General features: G+C 36.1%; 1 protein-coding gene across 2 annotated transcripts in view; it reads right to left on the minus strand.

Moving 5' to 3' along the window:
• The window catches only part of GRID2 (glutamate ionotropic receptor delta type subunit 2), a 1,124,557-nt gene that overhangs the window by 98,978 nt on the left and 1,006,361 nt on the right, over positions 1-19,218 (minus strand). For both annotated transcript variants that reach the window (XM_069485505.1, XM_069485506.1), the window contains one exon: positions 4,263-4,429. In XM_069485505.1, coding sequence (XP_069341606.1) covers positions 4,263-4,429 — 167 coding nt within the window. The remainder of the gene's footprint in view (positions 1-4,262; positions 4,430-19,218) is intronic.

Below are 19,218 nucleotides of genomic sequence, written 5' to 3' on the forward strand. Positions count from 1 at the left end.
TTCTGAGTAAGTCATTAATTCCTTTGGACTACTTTCTTCCCTGGTAAAAAGGGAAGAACTATTATTAATTCCATTTCTAAAAATTCTGAAGTTTTGTGATAGGGTTGAGAAAATGTTTATGCATCTGTGTTACTATTATAAATGCGAGCACAATTATTCCCCATGCAACTTGAAACATGTCATTATTTTTGTGTCCCTTAGTATTTCCATATCTAAATTTTAGGAAATAGAAGCCAATAGAAAAAAGTGACTCCTTTATTTATGAAATATAAAATTAAAATCATGAATTAATTTTTCATTTTTGGCACCTACTAATATTTGAGAACAGAGCTGAGTTCATACTAAATGCTCAGTAGATTTTTTTTTTTTTGGTTATCTTTTTAGCTTTCTGAATAGCTAAAATTCTGAGATCAACACCGAAGTTAATTTTACTAATAGCACAAGAAAATTAATCTGAAAAATCCAGTTTTCTGCTACTCTTAAATGTCTTTAATGAAACAACATTTGACTACCTTTTTAACTAAAAAAAATATTACAAGACAAGGACCATGTAAAACAGTTGCTGAGCAAACAGCATTAGGTAGAGAACTCATTGCAAACCATCACCCACCACAAATACACACACATCTGATGAGAAAAACAAAGACTTTAACTTCTGCTGCCAAGCTACCTAGTTTTTGTGCAGACCAAGGACACAAAACTCTTCTAGCCAGTTCTATGGTCATATCTATTGTAGCACTTTGGTTCTTCAAAATCATTCCTGTGTGTGTCCACTCACATACAATTGTACAAACGAGTCTATCACTACATCTCCTAAGCTGAACAGGGTGCTTGCCAAAGCGCAGGCCCATCCACTCAATGTATTCACCTGTAGCATAGTGGTCATGCACTACTATGCAAAGCTATAATAAACAAATACACAACATCTCACATGATTGATCTGAGGTGTCAATGAAATATATTAGCATATAAGATATCTAATATTTGGCAGATAATAACTGTTGTTACTATATCACTATATATTGTTTACTTTGAATATTAGCACTCATTACATATTACTTTGATATAAGGTACTTTGTGTTATAGGAATCTAGTCACCTGAAAACTAATTAATACTGAATTGTTAATCACCCAGAATACTGTCATTTTCACTGAAAATAATCACAATGGCAATCAAAGATTTAGTTTAATTAAAAGCCCAGGATGTTGATGTATCTTATAATCCCCAAAGTGTACTACAATGGTTAAATTTGATGATCTTTATAATTTTTAAAATCAGTTAACAAAAAAGAGAAGGTCTTGTTTTCCAAATGGCTATAACAAAAAGAAGCGAGTGCAAATATTTTCTGCATTTACGGAGAGATTTTCAGTAATAAATCAATGTGGCATATGTACCTAAAGAGATGAGCTGGCACCTTGCCAACTGCCAGATCATGCTTCTTTCCTGGCTCTCCCTCCAGATGTCCAGGGAACCAGGACGCAGAGTGTCATTATTAAGGAACTCCACAGAAAGGGACAATTTATATTATAATCTATAATGTATGTCAACATCTATAATGTATGTTATACAAATGAAAAGTAATACTCAATTCTTAATATTACTTTTTGTAGTTCACTAGACTGCATTTTCTCAGAATTAAAATCTCGAATAGGTAAAGCACCATAGGGATAATCAGAAATAGAACACTTGGTGTGATTTAGTAAACATTTCTTTAATCGTTATTATGGTTCACGCATTTTTTGTGTAAAAGACTCAGAAATCAGGTCTGTAAACAAAGACTATCTTTAGTAATGAAAAAGCTAATTAACCGTAACTAAGAAATAATAATTCTTTCTCAACCACCTGGTAATGTTAAGGATTGACTAAATGTCTCTGCTGGTCTTTCACCATGAAACCCTGTACGCCCTTTCATTCTATTATGCTTTTGCATCCTCACCTCGAAATTGAAAGCAATGGTGTGTGTCTTCCCTTGGAAGCGTCTCTTTTCTTTGTTCCTTCCTCCTCATTGCCTCTCGCCCAATTCTAGACCAGGCCATCATTATCTCATGCCCCCAGGTTTGCTATAGTCTTTGCCAATTCTATTTCATCCTTTATATCAAAACTAGATTAACTCTGCCTTAAATGCTATTTTTGTCATTTTACTCCTGGACTCCCAAATAGACACTGGGCTTTTGTAAGATGCTTGTGGCCTACAATATGAATTCTAAACTTTAAATTTCCTCTCAAATTAGCTAAGGTTCTTATTGTTTCTCAACACATTCTACTTTCTTTTACTTAAATTCTGTGGTCTTTATTATTTCTCCAAGAATTATCTTTTTTTTTTTTCCAGCCTACCTATTTTCTACTAATCCTTCAAGGTCAAGTTAAAGTCTAACTTTCTCTTGGAGAGCTTTCACTCATGTTTCCTTTCCTTAACTCTTTATTCTGTATGCCGTTCAATTTTTTTTTCAATACCTTAACTATACAATTTAATACAATATAAATAAGCAATGCTGATATTACATGCATATGTATACATACATATTGGCATGCATCTATGGAAATGTCTGCATGGTTTATTGTTTCGTGTGTGTGGGTCCTGTATCTCCAACGAGACAGCACGTGCTTTGCAGGTAGATTCTCTATGATATAACTGATTTTTGAAGTTTGTTCCCCTTAAAATATGCCCATCAATAAATGTGCTTTGATTGACTTATCATTATTTATACCTTAATATTTTGCTTCCCAGCTTATGCATGTGTGTTTTGCTTTTGTTTTATACTTAGAATTTGCATAGAGCCAGAAGGTATTACTGATAGATTCTGTTATTCTTTACAATTATTTACTCCCTCCTTCCCTTTTCTGTGGAGTACATTTTACCTACCCCACCCCACTGATTTTGGGCTTGGCCGTGAGACTGGCTTTGGTTAGTGGTCTGGGGGCAGATGGCATATATGCCACATTCAAGCAAGAAGCACAGGAGGCCCTGCAGGTTCTTGCCAGCCTCTTTTGCAACTGCTCTTTGAAATGAGAATAGCACGTCCCAGATAGAGCTGCTTCTTCAACCCCAGCCCTGGAATGAGAAGCTGCATACAGCTGGCCCGCAGCTGACCCACAGCTTGTAGCAGAACATAGCAAAGTCACAGCCAGCTCTCATGTTTCACGAATGAGAAATAACTTATTTTAAGTCACTGATACTCTGGAGTTGTTTGCTAAGCAGAAAAGCTGACTAATATGGGACCTTAGAATTAAGCTAACCCTCTCTTTTTGCAGGTAAGAAGAGAAGTCTAGATTTTTATAGGTAGCTAGTGTAAGAGTTGTGACATTAATTGTAAATTATTGATTTTGAGTTCTTTTTCTAAACATGAAATGCCTGGCTTTTGTTATCCTCAAATTTGGCAAAAAACAATTCAAATAGTTTGAAATTTGGGGTCTGTCTGGAACTGCCCTCATGGTCTGTCATTAGCTTTTAGAGAACAGGTAGAAGAAAATCTAGAATGATAATATCTATAAAATAGTATCAGTATCAAATGGAACATAATTCTACCTGGAAGATATTAATTTCTCTTAGGTCCAAGCTTGTTTGGTGGTAGGTAGACTGAAATGCAGTGATCTTTGTGAATTCCTCTCAGGCCCAAGTCTTTTATATACACTACTAATCTAAAATTACGTTTTAAAACCTTCCTTCCTAAACCACACCCCTATAATAGCAACTTCTTATTTAGGAATGGATATAATGTCTTACTAAGCTGTCTCTTTGATTTCCATGACTAAATCTCATATATATTTTGATACCAAGTAGAAGACTCAAAAATTCTTACCCTTTTTCCTTTGCAAAATTCAGATGAAAACATTTCTATTATTATGTGCATTAGTACATCAGAACTTCAGCTTGGTCCTGAAGTTTATTTTATACTTTAGTGTTCTTAGAAATGAATTAGTTTTCCTAGCTGAATGACATTTAGTCTCTAGAAAGTCATACTAAACTGTTTAATTCAGTTCTAATAGAAATTACTAACACACTTACTTTGTTTTCCAAATCAAAATTTTGAGAGTAAAACCAGTTACATGCAGCAATATTTTCCCCCCTATTTAAAACATAATACTTCAGTACATGTTTTAGGAAATGAATGTCTTACTGAATAACCCCTTATAACTACTTTTTCTATTGTTTATTATACTTATCCTAACGCAGAAAACAAAGTGTAATAAACCAAACTGGGTAACCAAGTAGATTTTGTTTAAATTTTCTGCCCTTACTTGGGCCATACTAAAATCTTACCTTTGTGAAAAAACATCCCGGTAAGGACTGCCATGTTGCAATGCAATTCCGTATCCCCGGTCAGCAACGGTATTCCCAATGGTATAAAAGGAACAGTCTGGATCATTGATAGCCACATATTCCAATACAGCTGCATCCCATACAAAAGCATAATTTCCATATTTTACCTGTGAAAATACGGAGACCAAGAAAGGATTTAAGGCTAGAATTTTAAACATAGGATAAGAAATATTACATAGGCATATATTTAATTGTGTGAAAAATAATAAAACATACAGTCATCCCTTGGCATCTGTGAGGGCTTGGTTTCGGGACCCCCACGTATACCAAAATCCAGGGAAGTTTAAGTCCTTTATATAAAATGGTGTAGCTTTTGCATATAATCTACACACATCCTCCAGTATACTTAAATCATCTTCACACTACTTAAAATGCCTAACACAATATGAATGCTATATAAATAGTTGTTATACTGTATTGGTTTTATTTGCATTTTTTAAATTGTTTTTTTCTTTTTGCAGTAATTTTGATCTGCGGTTAGTTGAATCTGTGGTTGCAGAACCTGTAGATACAGAGAGCTGACTGTATATTTCTAGGTAAACTCCTATTCTGAATGAGAATTTGCATTTTGGTGAATCTACAGTTTTTTCCCTCTGGGAACATGAAGAAAAGTGGGACAATAGCTATGCTTCTAGGCAACATTGCTTGTGGTAAAATGACCCCTGAGTGGTGAATGTCATTTGGACTAGAAGAACAAAAAACACATGAAAGGAAGCCATGTCTGTGAGTTTCTCTGAGTTTGGTGATTCTTGAATCTTGGCCTGTTTCTCCCTGGGACCCTGAAAGCTATTTTTCTGGAGTTGTTACAAGAGCCGTTGACTTTTTAGGGTTATCAGGCCTGTGAGCCAGGCAGGCATCTGCGCTCACCCGCTGTAGGTATTATTTCCTTGCACGTGACCCAGATTTGAAATGAATGCTGAAAGTACAACTCACATGGAAGACAAATGACCAATGCTGCCTTGCTAACAAGCTATATTTTCTGTCCTCTGTCCTTCTGACTTAATTTGTTGTCAAGGGTGGCCTACGCGTATCTTGCAGTTGGACTTAGAAGGAAACTTGCTGGAGGGCTTTGCAATGAGGAAAACAATAATTTTACTACCTTCCATATCATCGGGTAGGGAGTATAACTTTATTCTGGGTCATTTACAATATTTTTTAGTGATTATTTTTTTCCCTCAGTAATCACTCATATCCTAAGTCACTAATTTCCAAAAAAAATCCTCAACATCTTAATAAAGTTTATTTTAACATTATTATATGTAAAAATAGAACTTACTGACTTCAATAAATAAATAGAATAATTAAACCTAAAAGTTTGCTTATATTAAAATAATAATGTAGCATTATTAAACAAGGAAAAGCAATACTGGTTCAGTATTAGAACAGTTACTGGGATAATATATCTTACAAATGAGGCTTTATAAAAATTTTAAATGAACTTTCAACAGATGTCAGAAAGACATTTGACAAGATTGAAAATAGTTATCTACCTATTATCTATCTATTGGTAAATCAGGGAGAAAAAAAATCTTTGATGAGATATAGAATACTTCAGTAAGCAGTAAATCTATTAAAAGCAGAAATTCTAATGGCATTACCATTAAAATGAAGAAAATGATGCCTACTGTTTTAACATCATTGTTGTAATATTATCCTATGCAAGAAGGCAGGAAACAAAAATATGATTATAATCTGCTAGGAAAAAATTATCATCAGGTAGAGACAAAAATTATATTTAACATATTTAAGAAGCCTGAAAGAATCAACTAAAAAGTATTAGAAAAATTAATATTTCAACAAATAGATTGGGTATAAATGGATGTCTACAAATAATTTAATTTTCTATTAATAAATCAATAAAAGATGATAAATAGTTTAAGTAAAAATATCCATTTACACTACATATGAATACCTAGGAATTAACAATAATTGAGTAGGGATCATGTGAGGAACACTTTCATGCCTGACTGAAGAAGACTTGAACTCATTTCTGGATAGACATCACATATTTCTAAAAGGAGAGATGCACAATTATAAAAGAAATTTCAATTTTCCTGAGATTATCTGATACTTAATGCAATTACAAATAAAATGCTTAAAGTATATTTTATGACTTAAGATCTTTGCAAATTTAATTAGAAGAAAACAGATAAGAATAGCAAAGAAATTCTGAAAAGGCAAAACAATGATAGGAGACTTAGACTATCAAGTAATAAGACATGTTAACAAAGCTTAAAAATACAATAGCACAGAACATATTTGAGTACAGAAAATCAGTAAAACAGAAAAAAAGACTGCCATTTATAAAAGTACATAAATGTCATATATAGGCTATATTACAAAGACCATAACTCAAATCGGGGAGGAAAATACGAAATATTCACAAAATAAGACTGAGAGAGGTGACTATTTCCCAAATGTCAATATTAGAGCTAACTATGTTAACACTATATAAAATAAATTCCTGTAGTATAATATTAATAAATTAAATATAATTTAAAAACCCAAGTTAAGAAAAAGCAAAACTAGGAGAACATGTAAGGCTGTATTTTTCTGATATTGGAAAAAGAATAGGATATATAAACATAAAAGTAAAGAATAAAATATAAAAGAAAGATTTGCTACATTTAACTGTTGCCTTTTTAATAAATTTCTTAGACCAATAACTTTTAGGCCAACATTACATACAGTTTTGCATGAAATACTGACTGGTTTAAAATCTTCAGACCAGTTTGCTATGTTCAGTGGATATTTATTACATCTTTTATTGGGGGTGAACCAATACAAGAGTAATAACCATGTAAGAACCAACCAAACCATGAGTTATTAAAACAAAGACAAAAGTACTTTCCCTGAAGAAATCATTGAATGCAAGGGCTACTCATGGAGTGCCTGTTGTATACCAGGCACTATGTTAGGTATTTATACATCAGTGCCCTTGAAAATGTGAGGCTGAGACCACCACCATCAGAATTACTAGGGGATTCTTGTGTTAGAAATGTACACTTCAGATCCAATCCCAAACTTACTGCATTCGAATGTTGCGTGTTCAAGGTCTGGGAGTATGCATTTTAACAATGACAGCCATGTACATCACTTTTTGAATACTAATGTTGCAGGTGATAAAAAATGAATAATATAATTATGAACAACTTACACACATGCAGCTTGATATAATTAGAAAAACTGACAGATTCTTGGAGTGTTAACAGTGTGTGAGAGGGGAAAATACTTGGGTAGGTCTCCCCTGCATTGAGTACTCAGTGGCAGTTATCCCATAGTCTTCCTCCCTTTCGCTAATCCTTTGTACTAGTCATCAACTTTCAGATCTGCTTTTAGCTTCTTAAGTCTAATCTACAGTGAGGAGAGATAGGAGTGACCCTGAAGCTTCCCGTAACAACTGACTTTGATTTTTGCTCTTGTCTTCTGTTTGCAACAGCCACTTTGGCCTCCTGGATTTCCTGGCAGCTTCTTTACAAACCTCAAGGGACCTCCCCGGTGGGGGACATATTGCTTTGCTACTATAAGTGTTCTAGCATTGTTGTTACTGCTTTGCGGAGGGTAGAGCTCTATTTAAATGTATGATAACATTATCATCATCATCATATCTGCTGTTTCTAGCAGTTCTAATGTTATAAAGCATTATGAATGAATTTTTAAAAGAGAATCATTAAACCAGTGTGATTATAGCCTGTAGCAATGGCAGTGAAATGTTGCATAGTAACCCAAACTATTTTTGCTTTTAAAAATCTCCCTGGCCTTTTTCATCAACTAAAACATATAATCACTGTCCTTTTGGATGGTTTTTAACCATCATATTAAAACTATTTAGAAAATAGTCATCAACAAAGTCTAAAGTCACTTTTCAACAGAATAATAACTGAAGAATTGGTCTAGGAGATTTTCAATCCATCTGACCAGGTGATGGAAGTTTCTTAATATGTTTCAACTAGCCCTGTTCTTGAGGTCATGCTTGGAAAAGTAGCCAAATAGCATGCCATTCATTTACTTACCAAGGGATCCATGCCGGCAGAATGCTTCATACCAGGTTAAACGGAGGGTAAAAATGAATTGGGGGCTTCATGTCAACATACTCTAGGCCCCATTATGAGGAAGGGAAAAGAATCCAAAGTGGTATCTTCCTCCAATATTATCAATCTCTGGACCCCAAAGCAGAGATACGATGATACTATGGTGATTGATGGACACTGGTAACTAGTGATGCTCAGCACCTGTGTCCTCTTGATTGGCATCTGCTTAATTGGCCAATTGCCTGTGATGAATTTGTTACTCCTGAGGTAACTCTGGGAGCTAGGTTTTGTTCCATTTCTCATTATTTCTACAACAATCTTCCTTTAAGTTCAATTTTACTAACACCATTATGCATTAATTATAAGATCCTGATAGTAATTATATACATGAGGGATATAAAGGTAAGACTTAGGCTCCTAACATCAAACTGCTTACAACTCAGTAGTGGAGGTCAGTCAATCACTAAATTGCTGTAACCCAAAGCACAGTATGGTAACTGTTCTAAGAATAGTTTCTGTTGCAAGTGGTTTAAAGAAAAGGACAATTAATTTTTATTGAGGAGACTCAGGACAGCCTGCTCAAATATTCTGGTCACTGAAATAGCTGTAGAAGAAAACCCCAAATATTTAAGTTCCTTATCTATAGTTCCTAACCAATTGAACATAGATGTCCTTTGGAGACCATTTCTTACTCATACGTGCTCTTCTAACCTACTAATTTCTTGCAATTTTCCATCTGTCAGGTGAAGAACTTAAACATTCCATGTTATATTTCTCACATATTTGCATTTTTTGCTAAGTTAAGTGAAGGATGGGAAAATGTATTTTCAAAACCTAAACCTGTGTTTCTCAATGTGCTATGGATTATGGGACATTTCACTTCGTAGACTGTTCTTGTCCTGAATGCCTATTCTGAAATCTCCATCACCAGCTGATGCTGAGAGTACTTTTCTAATTAATTCATTAGGCAGCAGCCTCCTGTAAGAACGACAGAAGCTCTTGCCACAAACAGACTTATCCGAACTTGTTATCTCACCAAACTTGATTTGAACTGGGAGAACCATATTCTTTCTCACATGAATATTTGATTTAACAAATTTCTTAAAAGCTCACTTCAAAATCTGTAGCTGTGAGAAATAGCAATGATGACCTTTTCTTAAAAAAAATTCAGTGGGAGCGATTATGGAAAAAATGGCATTTAAACCCAAAGGGTAAAATAAGATTTTCCTTTGCTGTAGAAAGCATATCCTCCCTCTGCCCTCCATTTCTTCCTTAGAATAATAGACAACATTTATGAAGCATTTCTTTAACTCTTAAAAATGCCTTTTGCAGTGGGTCCTGGGTGATCTTTGTGATTCCAGAGCCGGGACATTCTGGGCGAACTGCCTCCCAGAGAAAGGGGAGAGAGGGTCAGAGATGACCAGAGTGCTAGCTTTTCTCCATACAGTCTCTTTTCCTCCCCTTCCCCTCCCCCCCCCCCACGGCTGCTGAGAGAGACAATTGAGCCACCACACTGAGGCTTCCACGTAGAGTGGGGCTCAGGCCATTCCTCTTGGGATCCTGCAGCGGACGCAGAGGCGCTCAGACTGTGAGCTCCCTGCTTGCCAACCCTCCCTGGTGCTGCCTGCCCTGCCCAGGGGCTCCATCAGAGCAGGGCACACCCTGAGGCAGAGGGACCTCAATCCTGCTTGGGCACCCTGTGGGTGACTCAGGGCCAGCACGCTTCTCCCTGGCATGGCCAAGGACTGATCTCCTTGGTTTCGGGAGGTGAGGGAGGCACAGGAGCCCGAGTGGGCAGATCGGGGGGAGAGTGCACCGTGGGTCCCAGCTGCCGTGTGCGTGCAGGAAACCCGGCCCCCACGGGAAGGCTGCACTCTCAGCTGCGGCCGGGATCCTGGGCGGGAACCTCCGGGCCCACAGCACAGTCTGGGGGAGCTCCACTGGCTTGGGCTCCCGCCTGCCAGCCCACGCCGGGAGGAGACGCAGCAGAGGAGGGGAGAGGAGCAAGGCCCACTGCGGACGCTGGTCTGTGAATCTCACACAGCCCCGCCTCCACAAGCAGACTCTCTGAGTGGGGCCAATCCAGCCCCTCCCTGGTGGCTCTGCCCAGAAGGTGGGAGCAGACCTTTGACCCCTGCCCAACCAGCTACCTTGCCAGCTTTTGTGGAGCTTAAGGCCAGGCTCACCCAACCCCGTCCGGCCACACTCCCCCACTGTCCCCTGCTATGGCAGAGAATAAGGACTCACCTATAAGTTCCAGGGCCCCACACGCCACCTGTGGCCTTCGAGTGCTTCTCCTGAGGCACTGAAGCGGGTCACAAGGCCCAGAAACAGCATGGCAGCTCGTTCCTTTGCTAAGTGCCTCCTGCTGCCAGGGAGGTCAGTTTTCACGCCCCTCACGGCATTTTACGACACAAGGCTTTGCGGAGCGTTTCGGGCTCACCGGCCCAACTGCCGTGAGAATGGCTTTTACCAAAACTCCCCCGAAGAACAGATGCTGGTGTGGATGCGGAACGAACGGAACACTTGCACCGTGTTGGTGGGACTGAAAACTAGTTCAATTAAAACTAAAAGCAGACCTACCGTTTGATCCAGCAATCCCACTACTGGGTATTTAACCAAAGGAAAAAAAGACATTTTATCAAAAAGATACCTGCACTTGAACGTTTATAGCAGCACAATTCACAGTCATGAAGATGTGGAAACAACCCAAGTGCCCATCAATACATGAGAGGGTTAATAAAATGTGATATATGTACACCATGGAGTATTAGTTGGCCATAAAAATTGGTGAACTAATACCTTAGAAGGATTGGAGACCATCCTTCTAAGCAAAGTATCACAAGAATGGAAAAACAAACACCACATGTACTCACTATTAAATTGGAACTGAATGATCAGCACTCATGTGTACATACAGTAGTAACATTCAATGGAAATCAAACAGGTGAGAGTGGAGAGGAGGGGTTCTGTAAATTCACACCTAACAGGTACAATGCACACTATTTGGGTGATGGACACACTTATAATTTTAACTCAAACTGTACAAAAGCAATTTATGTAACTAAAATGTTTGTACCCCTGTAATATTCTGAAATTGAAAAAATAATCAATTTCTAGGATATTTTCCATAGGAATACAAAACCGTGAGATATGATAGCCTTTGCTTATAAGGCATAGACCACCTAGTTTGAGAAATAACATTTATGTAAATAAACATAATGCAATGTAGCTGCAAAAAGAGTGAGACTTCCTTAATGTTATGGGATCACATGACTAAGATTAAAGAATTGAGATTTAAGAAAAGGTTGCTTATTTGTCAAAATCATTGGAATAAATGAATATTTGGTTTATATGATTCCAGACTCCTGAGGGCTGTTGATTTTGTAACCATTTTTTATCTAAGCATTTCTCACTCTCAGCATGAAAACAAAAGCAGAGCTTTTTAAAATTAACACAAAGGCTGAAGGATAGAAATCTATGTTTTGTTTTTTTTTTCTCACCAGTAAAAATTAAAAGGCCTGAGAATAGTGTGAGAGAAATAAATTCTAACTTTGCACACTAAGCTGTTAACTTCTTTACAATTTTAACTAATGGTCAATGGGGGATAAAGTGATTGTGCATTACAGGTGCAAAGAGTTATGATTAACCCAGAATCGATCTACAGTGGTCCCTATAATTCATTGCCCACATAAGTCCTTAAGATGGGATGGCTTTAATATTTCTGACATATGGTTATAGGTGGTGGCCTCTCTCACTTTGGGCAAATTAATAATTTAGCAGCATTCATCAATTCTTCTGAACTTATGCAGCACAATAAATCATGATCAAGTTCACATTTAAGTGCTTAAGACTGACTTTTAAAATATATATGGTTTTGTTTACTGCTGCCTTGTTGATCTACCATATTTTATCTATTATGCTGAAATTTGAATTTGTGCTTTGAGATAGTCATCATAGGGCACAAACTTTCATAAAGAAGATATGAATGTATTAAAATAAATCAATATAAACTTTAAAAAATATGTTTTTTAAGCTAGAAAAGAAGCAGTATGCCTACCTCTAAATCTTATCCCTTGCCTGTCTTTTATGAGGCTGATGGAATTCTAAATGTTTTCTTAAAGTTTTTGAAAGCATTCTGATAATATAGACAACTAACTGAACACAGCTTCTTCCCCTCCACTGATAATTTTGTCTTGAAACAAACGGCTGCTGGGGTCTAGAAAACAAAAGACTAGAAAAGCTGTGGTTCTGGGTAATCGTGTAGGGGAAAGGAACTGGCAATTCCCGTCCTTAGGCTGAGTGAGTATCTGGGAAAACCAGTGGAAGCTTTGGGAAAGGCAACAAAGAAACTAAGTTTGGGATATGCTTGGTTTACAGAGATCTGTGGACCTCAAGTCCTCCAGACTCCTTCCTAGATATGTTGCCCTGAAATCGGTCAGGGAGGAGTTGATGGGGAGGCACAGACTTCCTAGTTCTGTAGCCTGGGACAGACCAGAAGATTGGAGAGCCCACAGCTTCCTCCATGCACCTCCGGAGGGGAACCTGTGAGTCCCCTTGTTTGTTCTGGCCCACAAGGACAGAGGAGATTTCACCTTCTACAGTTAGCAAGATTGCCAAACCCTAAAATAATTCAGCAACTAGACCCGCGTTTCCATGAGCTCACAAAGAAAAGTGACAATCCGTATAGTGAGCACCACAGTCAGAAAGAGAAATTAATTAAAACAAGTAGAACACATTCCAGGGAAAAGCAGTGTGGAAGAAAGAGATGGGATCTAGCTCTGTCACCCAGGCTGGAGCGCAATGAGGCAATCATAGCCCACTGCAACCTTGAACGCTTGGGCTCAAGTGATCCTCCTGCCTCAGTCTCCTGAGTAGCTGGGTCTACAAACATGTGCCACCACACCCTGCTAATTATTTTACTTTTTGTAGAGACAGGGTCTTGCTATATGGCTCAGCTTGGTCTTGAACTCCTGGTCTCAAGCGAGCTGCCCCCCCTCGCCCCCGGCCTCCCAAAGTGCTGAGATTACAGGCATGAGTCACCACATCCATCCTGGAAGATAATAATTTTAACAGAAAAATAAAGAGCACTTAACTGAATTCAAGGGAGTTTGAAAAGATCTATAAGGCTACAAACAAATCAATCCCAGTTTCTCAACCCAAAAACTAAACAGATGAATTGAAGGAGAAAATTGCTCATAAATGTAAGCTCAAATGGCAGAGCTAGAGTGACAACCATCCTGGTTTGCCTGGGGTGTCTCAGTCACGGCACAAAAGCCCCATGTCATAAGAAACCTTCCAGGGAGGCAAAAAGTCCCAAGTTTTGGGGAGAAGGTTGGGAGGTAACTACAAAACCCATACTTCAAAATATTGGGTTTAAAGCAATACTTTTTTTGGTAGCAGATGGCTATGGCATAGATTATCTGCCCTCCACAATTGCTGTCACTGTTTTTAAAGACTGCTGATAGTGGCAATGTGATTGGCTGTTCACAATAATGAATCATCCCTTGTTGCAGTGTGAGTGCTGAGACTCAAGGGTATTGTAATCATGAGTGTTAACAGTCTTTGCCTGTGGATTGACTATTTTCTTGTTACTGAGATGATGTTTATTTAATTTTTAACATGGTGAATACTATTTATTTTTTCCTAAGAGTTTAGATAATAAAAATGCGAATGATTATAATACTAATGCTGGCATGACCCAGACAATGCCAAAAATAAGTCTAAATGACTCCGTTATCTTATTACAGATGGAAGGGCACAAATAACTGGATTAAGGGAGGTGAAAAACCAAAACAGCCTATTGCACAATACGTGGAAAAGAATCTGGGATTCAGTATGGTGGAGAAGAGGATGTGAACACACATATAGAGACTGAATCTCACAAGTTTCAGATAAGACAGGGAATACTTCTAAATCAATCAAGAGTTTTTGTGTCTCCCAAAAGACCCAATGAGCACTTGAAAATGGTGTCCACTGAGTTCGGGCATACCACACGAGCAAACATACATTATTGTACTGTTCCCCTGATAGTTCTATAAAAGTAAGTGAAGCTACTTTCCCCTATTATGTGTCGTAAATAAAAAGGGCTGTGGGAAAACAAAAGGAGGAAATTTTGATAACAGATATGTTGGTCCTTACTGTATAGAGCTGATTCTTTCAGCTCTTACTTGAATGATCATGTTTTCTACAATGAAGTATGTATCAAATAATTGCAACAAAAAATGATACCTCTAGCCTTTAGGTACTTTAATTTAAAAAATAAAGCTTTAAATCATCTTGATTTCTATGAAGATTTTAATACAACTGCAGGAAAACAAAAGAAATCTACTGATATATTCTCCAAATACAAACTGGAATTTGATTATCTATCTGCATATTCTGCAGACATTGTAAAGTCTGAAGAATATGACTACTTCAGAATCAAAACCAGAAACAAAACCCAAAAAACCCTGCCACTTTGCCAAAACAGAGCAGCCAAGTTAGACAGAAGCTTCTCAGTTTCTTTACTTAAACTGGAACCTCTTTGGAATCTAGCACTGATTTCACAAACGTCAATTTACCTTTGTGCTTTAAAACCATTTTCCTAAGAAAGAAAGATTTAATGTATAATGACATCAATGTAAAATACTTCAGAGTATTTAAAAATGATGAACATCTTAGATATATTTAGCCTATATGATGAATTGATAGATGAGAAGATTATGATTGACAAAAAGCTGGTATTTAAAATAAAAGCAAGCTTATAGAATCAAAGCATATGGATATCTTTTTGGAGAACTAGAAACTATTTCTGTAAGATTAAAAACTTGCTATTACTAACAATTAAACTCCTAGGTATTTCATACTCCAAGACTTGTTGAGAGCACATTTAGCTTGATGTCATCACACTGGAATGACACCGGAATCAATGTCATGTGGGCTTGATAAAGACTTGCAAGTCTATTTTTTTCTCTTCTAGATACAGTGGAAGCAAGAGTTACAAGTCTAGGCACATTTTATGTTTGACTGTATGTAGTTTACCACTACATAAAACAAAAGAAGAATGTCTGAAAAATTGTAGGCAATTCAGAGAAGCATTATTGGAAAAGGAAGAGTAAAATTATTCTACTGTATTGGGGACAGAAAAAGCATGTCATTGTTATTTGTTATTCAATACAGTTAATATCTGTTTAATTAGTCATATTCTATTTATGATGTTTCACTTTAAAAAAGTTTTATAGTTATGTATCTTAAATATAGACTACGTAATTTAAATATCTAATACAGAGTTTAAAAAGAGCAAAAATGACTGCTGTATCAGAGGACAGAAAGAAATCTTATTAAAATATTGTTATATTTTTATCATAAATATTATTTGTTTAATTAGCACTACTGTCAGTTACTACTATTGGGCACTTTTAACTAGTCCTATTGTTTTGTTTATATAATGGTATTTTGTTACAAAAATAAATAATACAGAATAATATATAATTTGGATAAATGTCTGTTTTTGTTTTTATGTTACTGTTATTATATATATATATAATTATCATTATACATTACATTATTCTGGGGTTTGGTCTGATATAGCTGTGTGCTGGGTTGCTTCTCTAAAAAGTTGGTCACCACTTTAATGACTGTTGTTGGTATAACTGACAGGAAGAAAATCAAATCAAATCTTTCTCTGACTCTAGATAATGATTTCTAGTTGGACTAGTGAGTTCAAAATAAAAAAATAAAATCTCCTTAAGAAAAACTAGGAGAGAATATACAGTATACATAAAGAAGGACTTTTTAACCAACCTATAAATTCCAGGAAATATATATATATAAAATTGGACATTTGTTTTACATAGAACATTTCTAAATAGCTTTATATGACAAAAGACACCATTCACAAAGTGAACACAAATACTGACAAATTTGGGGAAAAAAAAAGAACACAGGGGACAGAGTTAATATCTAAAATTACACAGGAGCTTCTCTAATCAATTAGAAAAACAAACAGGATGCCGAAGAAAAATAGATAAAGCATCTGAAGAAGCAACTCACAGTGGAACAAATATATTGATACATGTCCAACAATCATAAGAAAAATACCCAAACTTATTAGTGGTTAGGTGAGTACAAAATAAAGTAAGAGTGGCTACTGCTTTACATCTAGTGGCCAGGAAATACTTAGTATCTATTGCTGCTGGAGGTGCATGGAAAAGTATACTCTCACACATTGTTACAGGAAATGGAAAAAATGTTACAGCCTTTTTCAAAAGCAACATCTATTCAAATTAAAAAAAAATAAAAATGACTTCTGGCCCGGCAATTTCATTTCCAGGAATCTATCCAAGAGAAATAAAAATTTCAGATTAAAGTATGAGAATACTCAGTGCGGCATTGTTTATTGTGGCACCAAATTGGAAACGGTGGTAGCGCTCATCAGTCAGAGTGCTGATGCATTCCTGCCACGAAACATTATGGAACCACGAAAAGAAGTCTATTAGAGCAATGTAAGGTGCCATGGAAGGATTTCTATGATGCATTTGCACAATGAGAAAAAGCAAGGCACAGAAATTATTTATAATGTAATCCTATTTTTAACATCAACAATGACTCAAGATTATATAAATATATGAGCTGTGTGTATTTATACTATTATATTATTAGAAATGCTTAGAGAAAAATATGGAACAATAATACAATATATCCCATTGGTTACCTTTCAAGGGGTGAAAAATATGAGTGGAGGTAGAGGAGAAAAATGGGGGAAAGCCAAGCAGAAAAGTAAAAATAAGGCTAATGCTCCAAATAGCATGTGTGGTTACATTTATGCATTTATGAAAATCACATATGTGAGTAAATATGTAATTAAAAAAGATGTTTTGAAAATCAAGTTTATTGTGGTCTAATTTACACATAGTCAAATTCACAATTTCTAGATATATAGTAAGAAATATTAAAAGTCTCAAATATTTTGGTTTTATGTTTAGAATTTTTAAATTGCATCATTAACATACAGCAAAATAATAGTGAGCTTTTGAGTCCTGTGTTGATTTATAAATGTGTAAGTACTAGGGTATTCATAATTACATACTCACGGTTGCTTTGCTCTAATAGCTGATTTACTTCTCTTCAGGCTGAGAGGGCCATTGACACACACTTAACTTTAAACTGAACAATATGTTAATACAAAATTATAATGGTAGATGCTTGGGAAAAACTCAACATGCATAAAAATGTATTCTAAAATTGCTAGGTCTTACCATCTACATTTCCCCTCCCCAACTGCTCTATCAATTGGTATGTGTATATGTATTCTGAAAAAATATTAAGTAGAAAGTTTGCTTTTGAAATTATATTATAAAATAAACTATACTCTAAAATAAGGTAGACAGCAGCTTTTTATAAAAGAAATCAATTTTATCTCTAATTGGGTTCACCTTCTTCATTAATAGCATTTGCTCTTATTTCTCATACTTAGAAGTCCTTAAGTGGCCTTATTATTTCTTGCCCTTGGTTCTTAGATATTCATGATATTTGTTTTCTTTGTTAGGAATGTTTTTTGGTTCACTTTTTTTTTTTTCCCTCTCAGTTCTCTCTACTGTCCTTTTTAACATCTGCTAATCCTGTTAGAGCTGGGATCAGCTTAGATGTCATTTATTCCTGGAATCTCCTTGACCCCAGGCTTTGGCTAATGTCTCTCCTGTATGACACTACTGCATCTGAAATGTACTCCTATAAGAACAATTAGAACATTTTACTAAACTTGTTTCTTTTCCTTTTGCTCTACCCCATGTACCTATGAATTTGTGGTAGGCTGGAACTGCATCCTAGTATTAATATCATTTCCTCCCCTGTGCCTAGTTCAAGGCTCAATATTATTAGAAGTAGGAACATGATGAATACTTATTGTTGGAGAGTTACTTCATTTCCTTTCTTTCTCGTGGTCACAAGACCACCATACTTCGAACTCCCTATTCATTCAACAATCACTATATTCCAGTTCTCTAATATTGATAATAAGGACCAAGTAATAACAGAATGTTGTGACACAGCAATATTTCTGCCATATATAACACATACAGGTTACAGTATTCTGTCAGGATAAAGGTGTATGAGGTACCATTATTAAGTTAAACCATCTTCTTTCTGGTTTAAGCAGCATAGATCCAAAAGACTCATCTAGCGTAGGTATGACCCAGATAACACAGGTCAATAGACTTGCTATTTGAAATGCTGGCAGTGCTCTAATCTATATCAACACTGTTCTATATGGTAAACAGTAGCCCATGTGGCTACTGAGCACTTGAAACGTGCCTAATGCTATTGAGAAACCATATTTTAATTTTGTTTAGCTATAACTCATTTAAATTTATATAGTCACATGGGACTAGTAGCTACCATATTCAACATCCCAAAGTAGAAGATATTTGCTCCTATGGAAGAGATGACTTGCCCTCCTAGAGTCACTCAAGAACAGGAATTTTTGGCATATAACCATAGATGGTCTTGGATTTCTAATTAAATTTTTCATATATATGCATTATTATTCCCAATTATATCAAAATCACCTTGAGGGCAGAGAATGTTTTCTAGACTGACTACAATACTTATCTAAATTAATTGCTTTGGGAAAGAGCATTTACATGAAGGTTAAGGGAAAAACTTAGCATTTAAGAATTGCTTGATACTGAAAAAGAAGTGCCTTTGAGATACCACAATCCTGTCTGAAAAACAAAATGGGAAGATTTTCTTATAAAATGAAGTGGAAAATGAGTAAATGAACTCTTAGATTAGGACTTGGTGTTGGTGATATCACTCATAGAGCATGGCAGACTTTTCAGTTACTACATTCAGCATTTTCATATTATTATTTTGTCATGTTATGG

Source organism: Eulemur rufifrons, chromosome 13 (assembly GCF_041146395.1).
Source record: "Eulemur rufifrons isolate Redbay chromosome 13, OSU_ERuf_1, whole genome shotgun sequence".
Lineage (NCBI taxonomy): Eukaryota > Metazoa > Chordata > Mammalia > Primates > Lemuridae > Eulemur > Eulemur rufifrons.